Source organism: Ovis aries, chromosome 14 (assembly GCF_016772045.2).
Source record: "Ovis aries strain OAR_USU_Benz2616 breed Rambouillet chromosome 14, ARS-UI_Ramb_v3.0, whole genome shotgun sequence".
In the NCBI taxonomy this organism is placed as follows: domain Eukaryota; kingdom Metazoa; phylum Chordata; class Mammalia; order Artiodactyla; family Bovidae; genus Ovis; species Ovis aries.
Window position 1 is genome coordinate 23,668,897 of NC_056067.1, and position 16,075 is coordinate 23,684,971.

At 39.7% G+C, this 16,075-nt stretch overlaps 2 protein-coding genes across 6 annotated transcripts in view; both read right to left on the reverse strand.

Moving 5' to 3' along the window:
- OGFOD1 (2-oxoglutarate and iron dependent oxygenase domain containing 1) overlaps positions 1–16,075 on the reverse strand; it is a 34,749-nt gene that overhangs the window by 18,250 nt on the left and 424 nt on the right. For 2 of the 5 annotated variants that reach the window (XM_004015002.5, XM_027977851.3), the window contains exons 2-4: positions 9,093–9,238; positions 5,170–5,216; positions 2,645–2,745 (exon numbers count right to left, since the gene is read on the reverse strand). In XM_004015002.5, coding sequence (XP_004015051.2) covers positions 2,645–2,745; positions 5,170–5,216; positions 9,093–9,238 — 294 coding nt within the window. Of the gene's footprint in view, positions 1–2,644; positions 2,746–5,169; positions 5,217–9,092; positions 9,239–16,075 lie in introns of those variants that run through there. The other 3 variants (XM_042231644.2, XM_042231643.2, XM_012189806.4) reach the window with 3 other exon arrangements.
- Positions 10,455–14,366, reverse strand: LOC101118978 (protein tyrosine phosphatase type IVA 1-like). The gene has a single exon (XM_042231645.2). The coding sequence runs from the start codon at positions 14,364–14,366 to the stop codon at positions 13,845–13,847; it is 522 nt and encodes a 173-aa protein (XP_042087579.1). The 3' UTR covers positions 10,455–13,844.

Here is a 16,075-nt window from a genome sequence, read left to right on the forward strand (position 1 = left end):
TGCTAAAACAAGTAAATCAAATTTTAATAAGAAATGGGATATTTACATAAAGTGTCTCCCTACAAAATATTTATTACCTTAAAGACAAGGACAAGTTTACAGTGGAAACACCTGCTGTCAGCCACCACCTTAATTAAGTGATCACTTATTAAGCACGGGTGACATGACACACTAGCCACTGCATGATAAGATGCAGGAAGAAGCACACACGAGGAATCAGCAGACACACCCAAACGGAGGGGAGTTTTACCATGTAACTCATCTGTAAACTGGGAGAAGCATCAGGATCATAAAAGTCAAGGGAAGACTGAGGGACAGTTGTAGACTTAAGGAGACTAAGAAGACAGGAGAACTAAATGCTATGCACAGCCCTGGACAGGACCCTTTTGCTAATAAAGGACCAAACCACAGAACCTGAATGGAGCCTGTGGATTAGATGGGAGTGACATATCAAACCTAATTCCTGATTCTGATTGTTCATTACTATCATGTAGGAGAAGGTCCTTGTTGCAGGAGTTACTGAAGTATTCAGGGGGTCACAGAGAATCCTAAAGGCAACCTATTCTTAAGTAAAATAGAAAAAATTCATTTGTATTATTCTCACCATTTATCTGTTTGAAACTTCTTCAAATTACTCCCCAAACCCCGAAAAAAGGGGCATATGAGAAACTTCCCTGGTGGTCCAGCGGCTAAGACTCCGTACTCCCAATGCAGGGAGACCAGGTTTGATCCCTGGTCAGAGAACTAGATCCCACATGCCACTACTAAGACCTAGCACAGCCAGATAAATAATTGTTTTAAAAAAAGGGATGTGACATGACTCTATGTCTAAGTTATCCTCAAAATGTTGTTACCAATTTGTACTTCTCTAGGACAATGCATGAGAGTAAACCCAAATCAAAATTTTATTCAGTAAAAACAAAACAACCCAAAACACTTATCCTTCCAGCTGAAAATCAAACATGCTTTCAAAAGGACATGTACATGGCTCAGAAAGGGAGCTGGAAGGATGCATCCCCAACTGGTGACAGTGGACATGTCTGAAGAGAAAGGAGGACAAGGAGAAAGTGAGGGGGCACTATCGTGGATTACACTCTATACTGCTTGACACAGTATATTGTTTGACTTTTTATCCTTAAGAATATATTCAGAGAGGGATAAACTGGGTGATTGGGACTGACATATACACACTATATATATAGAACAGATAACTAATAAAAGACCTACTATAAAGAACCAGGAACTCTACTCAATGCTCTGTAATGGCCTATAAGGGAAAAGAATCTAAAAAACAGAGTGGATATATGTATATGTATAAATCATACACTTTGCTATATAGCTGAAAGTAACACAACATTGTAAATGACATATATACTCCAACAGAAATTAAAAAAAAAAAGAATATGTTCATTTATTATCTTCAGAAGGAAAAAAAAGGCACTGAGGGGACACTTGTTTCCTAGGAAGTATAAGAGTGAGTTTACAATATCACCTTTGAATTTCCTGATACCATATGCAAACCTTATGTGTATATGCATTATTAGCATTTTTTCTGAAAATACTGAAATGGAGCAGGACCCTGCAGGGCCTTCCTGGACACAAAAGCCCTTCTGTGTCCTCTATTTCTTGCTTATGGGAAAAAAAAGGCTTGTCTCCTAGGCATCCCCAAGTTCCAAAGAGCAGGCTCAAACAGTTAATGATTAGGACACAACAGTCACAGGACTCCTAATTCCTCCTGAAGGGACAGAGATAAGAATTTGATGCACATTTCTGAGCTATTCTTCAGAAACTAAGACAACCCCCTCACCACCAGGATGAGGTGGAGGATGGTAACATCAGGCTGACCACAAGCAACACGGAGCCCCCAGACTGGCTGGAACCAGAAGGTCGATGACTGAGATTCCTGACATTATCACTGCTACCTCACCACCAACCAATCAGAAGGTCCATGAGCCATTATGCATCTGAAAACCCTCTGCCTTGTCTTAAAAATCCTTCCCTGAAAGCTACTAGGAAGTTCACTTTTTTTTTTTTTTTTTTTTTTGAGTGTTAGCTGCCCATTCTCCTTGCTTGGCATTCTTATTTTGCTGCAAAGACTACTGTCAAGAGTTTGGCTTTATGGGACTTCCCTGGTGGTCCAGTGGTTAAGAATCTACCTGCTAATGCTGGGGACATGGGTCAATCCCTGGTCCAGGAAGATCCCACATGCTATGGAGCAACTAAGCCCTCATGCTCTAGGGCCTGTGTACTGCAACACGAGAAGCCACCAAATGCGAAGCCCACACATCAAAACTAGACAGTAGCCCCCACCTACAGCAACTAGAGAAAGCCCAGGCACAGCAATAAAGACCCAACACAATCAAAAAGAAAGAAAGAAAGTTTGGCTCTGTGTGAAGTGGGAACGCTAACTTTGCTTGGTTACAACAGTCATAGCTCTCATCACACTCCCAAAGAGAACCCTGCCTTCTACCTTCCCAGATGGACATTTCTCTATCTGAGCTGGGTCAGGCCATCCTCACTAAGAATATCCTAACACTATGAAGGGATACATAGTCTAGGATTTTGCAACACTGACACTGTCTTCCCATAATCGTTTAGTTAAAGCCTTTAAATCTCAGCGACAACAAGGTTTTATCTCTCTTACCTGAGAATTCGTATTTAGCACAGGACATGTCAATGGTTGACTCCAGGTCAATCTTGGAAATGTCTGAAATCCAAGACCGGAAATGTTCAAACAGAATTTTCCTAGGAATGTAAACAAAAAATAACTTGTTACACCATAATGGGGGCTCCATTTTGATCTATGACATAAATATTTTTTCCTGCAGGTTTTGGTTAATTTAAGAGCCATTCTTGAGAATGTTCTTCACTTTAAACTTGCCAAGTTTAAGACTAGTATTCCCAGAGAAATAAATGCAGACCTCTCTACTGTAATATATTTTGTTCTACTGTTTCAGCTTATTTTTTTCCTCCTAAATTTATAGTATTGCCCTATCATGGTAGCGGTCTGGCCTTTGACAGCAGAATACCAATGTTCTAGTCCAAAGTTACTGACTTCTAGACATGCTTTTCAGCACTAACACTAGCTCTATTATTTAATGAACACTTGGGTGGGTAGCACTGTTGAGGATTAAAAACTTTAAACTACAGTAATGGTGACTACTATGCTAATTGTGTAATAATAAATTTTTTTCATATAAGTTCTGATACTAAGATGATACCAAAGAAAAGATGGTTGAACATTCCCATTTACAGCTAAAGTGGCTCTGTATAGAACTCTAACACAATTTAAGACTCACTAAACTCTGAAATTAGGTTAACTTTGATGGATCAACATTTTTATGTCAATTTTATCTCCATAAAATTGGGGAAAATATTTTTAAAAATATTTTTAAAGGGTTTATACTAGTTCAAATTTTGTACATGAAAACACTGTTTCAATCATCTTAATTCAAATGTACATAACTGAAATCCCCATAAAATGTAATTGTGCTGTTAATAACTAAAGATCAAGTCTCCAGGTTGATCCCCTGAAATTTTATTACCAAATATCTTTTTATACTGTATACTACCCAATCCAGAACGTTCCAGAATATACTGTACTTGTTAGTCCAACCATAAGTGCCATGTAACTTTTACAGGCAGAGTTGCAGTCAGAATAGACCAGCAAAGCAAACTGTAAACCAGGCTTCAGGTAAAGCGGGTGGTCAAAGTCTTGAGTCTTAAACGTTTATGCAACTGATATTATCAAAGCCTTTCATCCCTCTTTTACTGGTAACATCAGCTGCCATAAATTTATTCCATAGAAAGCTCTTCCTCTGGTCATCCCATGAAGGTGTCACAATTATAGGGCTATTTTCTGCCATCATTCTCATTTGTTAACAGTATTCATGAGAGAAATCATAAAACCTAACAGGGAAAAAAAAGGTCACCTTTCTGTAAAGACAAGGAATTCCATCATTCACACCATCTGGCTATTACCTTTTGGGTACAGAATGTAACTCAATCCCAGAGGAAAGACATGCTTATCAGAGGCGTGGTGTGAACTAATGAGACAATGCCCTAAAAGCATGGTCATGGAGGAAAAAAGGTCTAAATAACTGTGAACTGTTACAGTTAACAAATATTTTAGGTTTTAGAAGAAGTAATCTGTGCAGACTGCCACTATTTAATCCTATTAGACAGATTTAAACATACCATTCTTACAAGTCTTTTTCTTTGTATATACATAGGTATACAGATAAACGTTTCTTTTTTTCAAATGAGATCACACCTTGTGTGCTATTTTTAACTTCTTTCTCTTTATATTTTTCTAGCCTATGCCTTTGCCAGCAGTATCACATTTTATAAATCACTTCAAAAAACGCTGTAAATTAAACTGGGACAAAACAGTAATTATGTGAGATAGTGAGTCTCAGAAAGATTAAAATGTAAAAAAAAAAAGTGTCTTGGAATTGATGAAACAACTACTATACTCATGTGTTGAGCATTTAATGGTATTAGTTCAGTCCAGTCACTTAGTTGTGTCTGACTCTGAGACCCCATGGACTGCAGCACACCAAGCTTCCCTGTCCATCAGCAACTCCTGGAGCTTGCTTATTTAACGATATAGTTTTCCACTTTGTTCTGTACCATTATCTGTATAACTCTTGATGGATGGCCATTTAATTTGTATGTAATTATTCACTTATGATAAACAATCTTGTATGGAATCTTTGAGCACATCCTTACTTTCACAGGACAAATTCTTGGATGTGGAATTATACTACAAAAAGAAAGCATAATTTTAAGGGTTTTGATACATTTTTCAAAACTATCTTCTAAGAAAAATTGCAGCATTGTATATCTACACTTCTGTCAACACTGGAACTTTTGTTTTAAATATGTCAACCTGACAGTGTGAAAGACGGTACTGCCAGTATTGTTTTCCTGGTTACTAACACGGTCATTTTATCACTGGAAACTTTGGCCATAGAATCAGACAGACATGGATCTGTATCTCGGCTCCATTTTCCCCAAGGTAACTTTGAAGAAATTACTTACTTTCTGTTTCCTCCTCTACAAAAGGAGACAATAATGCCAATAAAGATGGCATGATGTAACATTTAAAGCACTTACTCCTTTGCCTGGCACATACTCGGCACCCAGCAAGTATGAGTACTCCTTTACCTTAAAGCACAGATGTGGGGCTCTCTTCTCTTCTTCAGATCATCAGACTTGACCATGAAAAAACAAAAAAAGGATTTCCTTCATAAATCAAACGCACAGAGCAGAGCAGTTTAGGGAGGGAGCATGCTGGCAGTCCAGCAATGTCACTAAAAGCCTGGACTCTGAAGCCAAATTGCCTGGGGTTGACACATGGCCCCCTCCATTTGGCAGCTCTGTGACTTGGGCATGCTGCTTAGCCTCTCTGTGCCTTATTCACTCCACAAATAGTTACAAAAGTATTATAGTGGAGCTTATACATTCTTGCGGGGGAAAGACAATAAACATTACAAATTGATTATTAGAATAAAAAAGGTGAGGAATGTCATGGGAAAATAAAGCAGAGTATGATGGACCAGGAGTGCTGAGAGCAGGGAAGGGCTTGCAATATAAATTTGGTGGCCAAGTTAGACTTCATGCATGTGCAGCAGAGGCTTGAAGGAAGCTGGGAAGTGTACTCAGGGAAGATCTCAGCAAAGCAGATTCAATGTCCTGAGTGGGAAGAATGCCTGGCCTGTTGAAGAAATCATAGGATGTGGCTTAGTGAGTTGGAGGGAAGCAGCAGGAGGTGGGGCCAAAGATGTAATGGGGGACGTACAACCACTCTGGTTTTTGCTCAGAGAAATGAGAACCTTAAGGAGATTTTGAACAAAACTTTTTAGAACTGAGATGAAATTTACGTAACATAGAATTTACTATTTTAACATCTCCAAGAATGTAATTCAGGGGGCTTTTAGTATTTTCACATGTGCAACTATCATGCATGCATGCTCAGTTATATCTGACTCTTTGCAACCCTGCGGACTGTAGCCTGCCAGGCTCCTCTGTCCATGGAATTCTCTAGGCAAGAAAACTGGAGTGGGTTGCCATTTCCTACTTGCACTATCTAATTCTAGAATATTTTCATCATACCAAAAAGAAACCCTTTACCTATTAGGCAGTCATTCCCCATCTCCATCCCCCAGCTCCTGGCAATCACTAATGTACTCTATACGTTTTGCTGGTTATTACCTATAAATGGAATCACACTATATGTGGCCTTCTGTATCTGGCTTCTTTCACTGAGCTTGTTTTCAAAGTTTACCCATGTTGCAGCAGTATTTAGTACTTCATTCCTTTTTCTGGCTGAATAATATTCCACTGTATAGACATACCACCTTGATCTATCCATTCATCATCAGTTGATGGACACTGGGTGTTTCTACTTTTTGGCTATTATAAACATTGCTGCTTTGAAATCTGAGTACAAATTTTTATGTGAGCAAATGATTTCAATTTTCTTGGGTCCATTAACACTTTAAACAAACACAATGGCTGTATGTGGGCCAAGGGTAGAAGAAGGAGAGTAGTTAGTCCACCAACAGGATAATCCTGGTGAGAGAAAAGGCTTGGGTCAGGTGACAGCTGTTAGCAGTGGAAGTGAAAAGTGTATTTTTCTGAATATATTCTGACAGTAGATCCAAAAGAATTTTCCACTGGAATGGAGAAGAGGTGTGAGCGAGGAATGAAGGATAACCTCAAGGTTTCTGGCCTGGGTCACTGGAAAGACTGATGCTCATCAACTGAGACGGGGGAAACTGTAGGTGGAGCAGATTTAGGGTGAAAAGACAAGAAGTTTAGTTTTTGAAAGTGTGAAACACTTAACAGATATCCAAAAGTGGAGGCAAAGCCATGAGACTCCCTGGAGTCTCCAAGGGCGAAGTCCTAGAGTACTCTGTCATTAAGAAGCCAGGTACCAACGGAGGACCTGCCGAAGGGAACTAAGGAGGACTTGCCAGTGAGGCAGAAGGAAAATGAGTGTGAACGTAAAGTATCCTGAATGTAAAGTGAAAAACAAAGGAAAAATCAGGCCACTCCTAATGACTAACTTGGTCAGGAGAACTGGAAGTTGTTATAGGCCCCATTATCAAGTCAATTCATAGCACAAGCAAAGAAAAAGGGCTATAAGTGAAGTCTGATGGGACAGGACATGGAAAGCAGGTTTATATTTACTGTCTTCGGGTGAAGAAGTCCCACAGTGAGCATAGTGAAAAATTATTCACACAAGTTCCATTAAGCACCGTTGGTATCTAAAGTAATGGCTGCTTCTTTTTCCCTCGTTACCTTAGGGCCGTTTTTACTATTTTGCCTCTCATGGACTTCACAGAAGTATTTTCCATCTACCGAATTGCATTAAGTAAAAACCAATTTGGCTTCTCAATTTCAGTAATCGGATATGCATTTAGCCCTAAATCAACAAAAGAGGCCTAGTGTTATCAAAGTTAATATAATTATAAAGATAGATGACTATGATTTTTATTAACTTTTACAACTTCACTATGGATACAAGCTATTTTTCATTAGATTTCCAGAATTAAAAAGAGAACGTCATTTGTGTATTTAACCAGATTAAATCATACATATAAAAGGCCCAAAGATAGACTGGGGGACACAACCAGCTCGAGTGCAAAAGACTAAACGCAAGACAGAGGAATTTGTTACTTTTACCCTAGATTAGAATAAAAGGGAAAATGGAAAAAAAAAACAAGATAGCTCTTCATCCTCATTTTTTTTATGATTTTAAGGACTGTCTTTAAGGTTTTATAAAGACCTCCAAGAGTGATGTACACCCCACAATGAAAAATATTCTCCCAAACTGGGGAAACCAATGACCTATATATTTTTAAACCTAGCATGGGCCTGGCTTCTAACAGCAGGAAAACAAGCCTTGATTTTGAGTTAGTCTTCTGTCAAATTCAATTGTTCACCAATTTAAAAAGACTAGATCTAACTCTCTACAAGACATATGACAATACATAAATCCACCTAAAAAAGACACGAACTCAAAAATTTAATTGGTTAGTGGCTCAAACAGTAAAGAACCTGCCTGCAATGCAGGAGACCCGGGTTCAGTCCCTAAGTCAGGAAGATCTCCTGGAGAAGGAAATGGCTACTCTAGTATTCTTGCCTGGGAAATCCCACAGACAGAGAAGCCTGGCAGGCTACAGTCCATGGGGTTGCAAAAGGGTCAGATACAACTGAGCAACTAACACACTATCTTCCAGTGCACTACTCTATTATATCACTCCCCAAAATGTACTTATCAGCTTACTGTACTTGACTATCTTTCACCATCACTACCACCTCTGTAATTTTAAATTTTAAAGGCTTTCAGGGCAGGAACTGGCAAAGACTCCCCCATAATACTTATTAACACCTAACACATAACCTAGATAGCATATTGAAAAGCAGAGACATTACTTTGCCACCAAAGGTCCGTCTAGTCAAGGCTATGGTTTTTCCTGTGGTCATGTATGGATGTGAGAGCTGGACTGTGAAGAAAGCTGAGCACTGAAGAACTGATGCTTTTGAACTGCGATGTTGGAGAAGACTCTTGAGAATCCCTCGGACTGCAAGGAGATCCAACCAGTCCATCCTAAAGGAGATCAGTCCTGGGTTTTCTTTGGAAGGAATGATGCTAAAGCTGAAACTCCAGTACTTTGGCCACCTCATGCGAAGAGTTGACTCACTGGAAAAGACCCTGATGTTGGGAGGGACTGGGGGCAGGAGGAGAAGGGGACGACAGAGGATGAGATGGCTGGATGGCATCACTGACTCAATGGACGTGTATCTAAGTGAGCTCCGGGAGTTGGTGATGGACAGGGAGGCCTGGCGTGCTGCGATTCATGGGGTCGCAAAGAGTTGGACATGACTGAGCCACTGAACTGAACACATAGTAAACACTCAGGTTATGTTAAATAAATGAATGCTTTTAACAACGTCAAGACCAGACCAGGACCCCCAGTGGAAAACCCAAACTAAAACCTCAAGTCGATATGGTAATGAATGATTTTTATGGACAACGACTTTCTGAAGTGGAAAAGCTAATGTGAAAGGGGCATAAATACCTGCTGGAATTTATATAAATCATTATACTTTTCATGGAAGTCCAAGTTCAAAAGTTCCTTCTGAAGTCCTTCCAGGAAGTTTTGGCTTTGGATGAAGTTTGGGATCACGCAGTGAAGAAAGGGGTCCATGTCCATGACAATGGCTTCTGTTGGGAAGAAAGTGTTATCCGTGACTTTTACTTCTTGTATTTTTGACTCATGAACAGCACAGCAGAGAGAATACAAAAGGGATGGTGATGAATTTTTGGAAACTTAGCACCTAAAATCAAAGATTTTGGGGAAGAACTATAAGTTCTTTTTCTTTTCTCTTCCCACTTAATACTACTTTTCGAAGATATTGTGCTTAACAATGTTAGGCCTTAAGATGAGTATAGGTGATGTCACTAAATTAAGACTCCTGCTCTTTTGGAGAGTTTTTTAGTTTACTGATTACTTACTCAGCTGAATGCATTTTAGTCTTAATTCATTTCCCCCTAAACTTCAAATGAAAGTAGCAAATTAAAAAGAGAATAGCAATACTGGCTGGAAATTTTTTTTCAATCCTTTTTCTTTCCCTAAAGTACTGCTAGAGGAAGTCATTATATATATATATATATTTAAATAGGGTCAGGCATAACCCTAACTCCTTGAGTTTTATCTCAACGTTTCACCCACTAAGTCTGGTGGGAGAGATTATGTACCCCTCTAATAAAACTCACTGCCGCCACCACACACCAGGTGCCAGGCACAGTAGGGTCTGATAGTGTAAAGCTTACAGGTATTATCTTGTTTAGTCTTTTCAACAGTTTTAAGGTAGACCCCATCACTATCTCTATCCCACACAGAAGGAAACTACAAAATCCCTGGTGTATAGAGCTTAAATATGAAGCCATCACTTTATATGTGCATCCGGAACACCCAAGACTCATCTCCTTAAAGCACTTAACCAATGAAACAACAAACCTGGCAAACTTTAGAAGCAAAAGCATGATGCATTAAGCAGAGTCCTTATCTTACAAGGTGATATTTGAAGCTGAGGATGAAATTTGAGGCAGGTTCCTTCCTTTGTTCAAACCATGTTTACTTCCGTGGGTCATGCTGTTGAACTACAGGCCTGCAAAACTGAGTAAGCCCAGGTGCCTACTATCAGGTAGCTCTCAACAAATGCTCTGGCTATGCTATCACAGGACAAACAAGCATCACCTTCAGAGGAAAAATGCGCAAAAGCCACTCAACTAGGTGTCCAAATGCTTACTGGTCCTTACTCAGAAAAATATGTATTGATACATGCAAGCATTAGCTCATTAATCACTCTCATCTTTCCCAGAGAAATTGCCAGGGTCCTGCCCCGGTGGATCCAGGGAATTCAAAGGGGAGACGGAGTAGGAGAGGAAAAACTTATTTATTTAGAAATATAAAAGAAATTAAGAAGAAATAGTATAGTAGGAAAATTTAGTGACGAAAAGAGGCTGAATAACTTGGTTTACGTGGAAAGCCAATAAAACATCAGGACAAGAAGTTTGCACCATCTACGTTAGGCCACCGGCGTCCGTTTGAATAGCAGAGAGTGCCCCGCCTTGGGCTCCCTCTCTCATGGATCTTAGAAGCTGGGGCAAGTAAGTAGACATGGCAAGCCTCCATGCCCCAGATGGGAATTCAGCCAGAAAATAGAGTAAGGAAAGAAGACATGGGGGAAACCAGACTTTCCAACGACTGGCCCCACCTCTATTGTCCGGAAAGGCCTTATATACCTTTTGAAAAATTATGCAGCGTCAGCAGCCTTGACTCTTATCGAGACCAGGCTTTTTCTCTGCATACTTAGTTGTATACACAAGTCTTAGGTGATTTACATCATCTTCTGGCCAGAAGGCCAATTAACATTTTATGGCCCTTTTCTGATAAGGGTAATAGTGTTGTTCTTCCCAAAGTCTGGTGCCACTCTCAGAAAGCACTAAATACAGTTACATTCTTACATAGCAAGGATATAATTTATAACAAGTAAAAGGAGTACAGTGATTTATAACAAAGAGAAAAGTAATTAACTCAAAAGTCTAGTGTTGCTAACATCAAAACTACTATATTCCTATTTCTGCATCCCGATTACATTGATTAATATCCTCCCAGGTGCCTAAAAGATAAAGAATATGGAGGCCTGGCAGCAGTCATTGAGTCAACAGTGAAAACCTGTCACCAATGTAATTTTTAGCTCTTTAGAAAAGACTATCTTTAAGATGCTTTAAGCTTTGTGCCTCTCGGGGCTGGGGGGCTGTGAGCAATTCACAAGTTGTAAAAAGTCCGGGGGAACCTGTCAGGCAAGTTAGAGAGCCATCAGAGGGGTTTGAGCTGAAACATTCCTTTCATATGCAGGAGACTGAAGCCCTGAATTAACTTTTTCCAGAGAATGTCAGAAGAGTGGAAAGCACAGTACAATAAAATCAGGCCGACTCTGGTTTTGGAGGGTAGATGTTCAGGAAAACTCAGGGGGAACCCCTGAAGCCAGATCACGCCTCTGCGTTTTGTCGGGCTTCCTTCCTCATGACCTTTGCCATGGGTGGGATTCCTCACGCCAGCTTCCGGCAAGAAATAGTATAGATTAAAAGGCAAAATGGTTGTCCAAGGAGGCCTTACAAATACCTGAGAAAAGAAAAGAAGTGAAAGGCAAAGAAGAAAAGGAAAGATAGATCCATTTGAATGCAGTTCCAAAGAACAGCAAGGAGAGAGAGGAAAGCCTTATCAGTGATCAATGCAAACAAATAGGAAAACATCAGAATGGGAAAGACTAGAGATCTCTTCAAGAAAATTAGAGACACTAAGGAAACATTTTATGCATAGATGGGTACCATAAGAACAGAAATGGTATGGACCTAACAGAAGCACCAAAAGAACAGAAATGGTATGGACCTAACAGAAGCAGAAGATATTAAGAAAAGGTGGCAAGAATACACAGAAGAACTGTACAAAAAAGAGCTTCACGACCCAGATAATCACGATGGTGTGATCACTCACCTAGAGCCAGACATCCTGGAATGTGAAGTCAAGTGGGCCTCAGGAAGCATCACTATGAACAAAGCTAATGGAGGTGATAGAATTCCAGTTGAGCTATTTCAAATCCTAAAAGATGATGCTATGAAAGTGCTGCACTCAATATGTCAGCAAATTTGGAAAACTCAGCAGTGGCCACAGGCCTGGAAAAGGTGAGTTTTCATTCCAATCCCAAAGAAAGGCAATGCCAAAGAATGCTCAAAGTACCACACAGTTGCACTCATCTCACACACTAGCAAAGTAACACTCAAAATTCTCCAAGCAAGGCTTCAACAACATGTGAACCATGAACTTCCAGATGTTCAAGCTGGATTTAGAAAAGGCAGAGGAACCAGATCAAATTGCCAACATCCGTTGGATCATTGAAGAAGCAAAAGTGTTCCAGAAAAACATCTACTTCATTGACTATGCCAACTGACTATGCCTTTGACTGTGTAGATCACAACAAACTGTGGAAAATTCTTTTTTTTTTTTTGGATGATAAATGCATATCATCATTTATTTAATGTTTAAGCTCTTGCACTAGATTTTTACAAGCTGGTGAACACTGACAAATTATTTCTCCCACAGAACTATAACAACTTGTTCCCAGACAGTATAAATATATGGTTGAGCTAACGTTAATACACATCACCATTTTATCAATTACATAATAAAACAAATTGTCAAGTATCCAAATATTAAGTCATACAGCTCAAAAGGTATATAAAATATTAAATGTCTGCTCAATTCATTAGCAGAAACCCACTTTTTTTGCAAGAGAGGCTGGGAATCACACTTCAAACAAAACTAAGTTGGTAAACAACTTCAGGTAAGTATGAAAAAAAATTACAAGAATTTCAGAAATCTTGATTTAAGAATTGTTTTAGTTACAGTAACAAAGTATTTCTACCTTTAAAAAAATATTTACTAAATTAAAGCACATATTCTACATGTTCTGCACGAGACAAAGGCAACATTTTACTAAAAATACTTAATAGCCCCCTCCCATTCTTTTTTCAGGCCCTCCCTGTAAGTTGCACCCCAAAGTGCAAACATTAAAATGAACTGTAAGGCTTTTGTCTGGAGACATTAAAGACATGTGCTTCTGTACAATGTAGATTTTCAAAATGGAGGCCTTCTACAACATAAAATGAGATTTATAGAAAGATATTAAATAATCACTGTAAGACTTGGTTAATAAAAAGGGAGCAAATCTGATGTATACTGGTATGAATGTGGGAGATGTAAACATACTGTGAGTAAACAAACCTCATAGGCCCTATTTTCTATGTTTGAAATGATGCAAGGAATAAACCACATAAGTCCAGTGTTCATAGTTCCTGGGATTTGTTCTATATGATACTAAAAATATACAAGTATTGTGCTGGGTATTTTGGCACCTAGTCTTTCTAAATTTCTTATATATTGGTAAGATTCTGGCATGGAAACAGATTTAATGACATGACTCAATACTGCATGATTTCAGGAAAGGTCAATTGGTATAAATTATAAGCACATATTCAATGCTGAGCAGCAAGAATTCTTTACTAGTATCCAAATAGGTTGATCATAACCTGAACAGAGACTACAACTCTGCCAGGCCTATGGCCTGGTGAAACTGCTTTTCACCACTCCTATGGAAGCTTCATCAGACTTATTCACCAAGTCAACCGGGCTATCTACTATGTACGACAAATTCCATTCCATCTCAGGTTCCACTTCCAATCAGTGGCATCATGCACCCTGGTTTTACTGAATGCAACAGTTGTTTCTATGCCCATTGGAGTCTTTGAAGCGCAGCCGCATTTTAGGATGATACTTCTCCAAATACAAAAGTTGCTTGCTGTTAAAAGCTCCTCGCCGCTTTTGTCTTATGAACTGTACTGCATCTTCGTATTTCATTCCACCTTCAATTAATGCTAGAGCAACAAGCACTGGAGCTCTGCCAAAGCCTGCAACACAATGAACAGCAATACAACAACCAGGGTCTTCACGAAACTTAATTTTCACAAGACTTAACCAATCATCAACAATCTGGTTAGATGGTGGTGCGCCATCATCAAAAGGCCAATCAAGAACATGGATGCCTTCTTTCTCCACAAAAGTAGTGTCGTAACCTGCTTCACATACTCTTACAATTATGGTAACTCCATACTTCTTAAGTTCCTCTATAAATTTGCTTAACGTTGCAGTAGTTGGGTTGTGTGTAATAAGAAATCTCATGCTCCTGTATCTAACTTCCACAGGAGCTGGGAGGTTCATTCGAGCCATGTTAATTTACTTAAAAAACACTCAATAGGGATATGAAAGAATTTAAAAAATTGAATACAGAAATGATGCAAAGAAACACAGTCAACTTTAATATACTCCACTTGAAATTCTCAGTGCTTTTAAGTATGAAGTTGGGAGTAATGAATGAATGAACCTCTTAACAAGAAGCAGCAATTCTTCAATCCAGTAATACTGAGGCAATAGAAAGGAAGTGCACTGAGGTTTACCCCATCCAGATCAGAATTCTTGTATAAAAATGCTCTGTGGATTTCAATTCAACACCTCTGTGTCCAGGTTAACCAGTCTTATGGGGGCTTCTTGGTTGAGCAGTAACGAATTTCTGCAGTTCACTTGTCTGCATAGAGGTCGTGCTGTGCCTGGCAGTAATCTCCACTGCCCTTCAGAAACTCCATAAATGTGTGACCGAGAACACCACAGAACTGAGGAATATGTCTACTCATTGAAGATTGTGGCCTAACCATACAGCCGGTCCCGAGGCGGCGGTGGCGGCTTTGCCGGCGGCGGGGGCACCGGAGTCGGTCCTGCAGTGAACGGCCCGGGGAACAGCACCGAAAATTCTTAAAGAGATGGGAATATTAGACCACCTTCCCTGTCTCCTGAGAAATCTGTATGCAAGTCAAGAAGCAACAGTTAGAACTGGACATGGAACAACAGATTGGTTCCAGATAAGAAAAGGAGTACATCAAGGCTGTATATTGTCACCCTGCTTATTTAACTTATATGCAGAGTACATCATGCCAAATGCCGGGCTGGATGAAGCACAAGCTGGAATCAACACTGCCAGGAGAAATATCAATAATCTCAGATACGCAGATGACACCACCCTTATGGCAGAAAGTGAAGAAGAACTAAAGAGCCTCTTGATGAAAGTAAAAGAGGAGTGCATAAGTTGGCTTAAAACTCAACATTGAGAAAACTAAGATCATGGCATCCGGTCCCATGACTTCACAGCAGATAGATGGGGAAACAATGGAAACAGTGAGACTTTATTTTCTGAGGTTCCAAAATTACTGCAGATGGTGACTGCAGCCATGAAATTAAAAGACGCTTGCTTCGTGGAAGAAAGTTATGATCAACCTAGACAGCATATTCAAAAGCAGAGACATTACTTTGCCAACAAAGGTCCGTCTAACCAAAGCTATGGTTTTTCCAGTAGTCATGTATGGATGTGAGAGTTGGCCTATTAAGAAAGTTGAGCGCCAAAGAACTGATAATTTTAAATTGTGGTTTGGAGAAGACTCCTTGGACTGCAAGAAGATCCAACCAGTCCATCCTAAGGGAAATCAGTCCTGAATATTCATTGGAAGGACTGATGCTGAAGCTGAAACTCCAATACTTTGGCCACCTGATACTTAGAACTGACTCATTGGATAAGACCTTGATGCTGGGAAAGACTGAAGGTGGGAGGAGAAGGGGGCGACCAAGAATGAGATGTTTGGAGGGCATCACCAACTCGATGGACATGAGTTTGAATAAGCTCTGGGAGTTGGTGATAGACAGGGAAGCCTGGAGCGCTGCAGTTCATGGGGTCGCAGAGAGTCGGACACGAGTGAGCTACTGAACTGATCTTAGTTTACACAGTAAGGAGCTGAACTCATTGCCCAAAGACGCACAAAGACTGAAGAAGGTGCTAATTCGCTAATTTTTAATTTCAGAATTTCCACCAATTTGCAGGCCGTCTACTTCCT

Bases quoted from the DNA above. Each gene is read 5' to 3' on its own strand.
- LOC101118978 (XM_042231645.2), bottom strand. From the start codon at position 14,366: ATGGCTCGAATGAACCTCCCAGCTCCTGTGGAAGTTAGATACAGGAGC.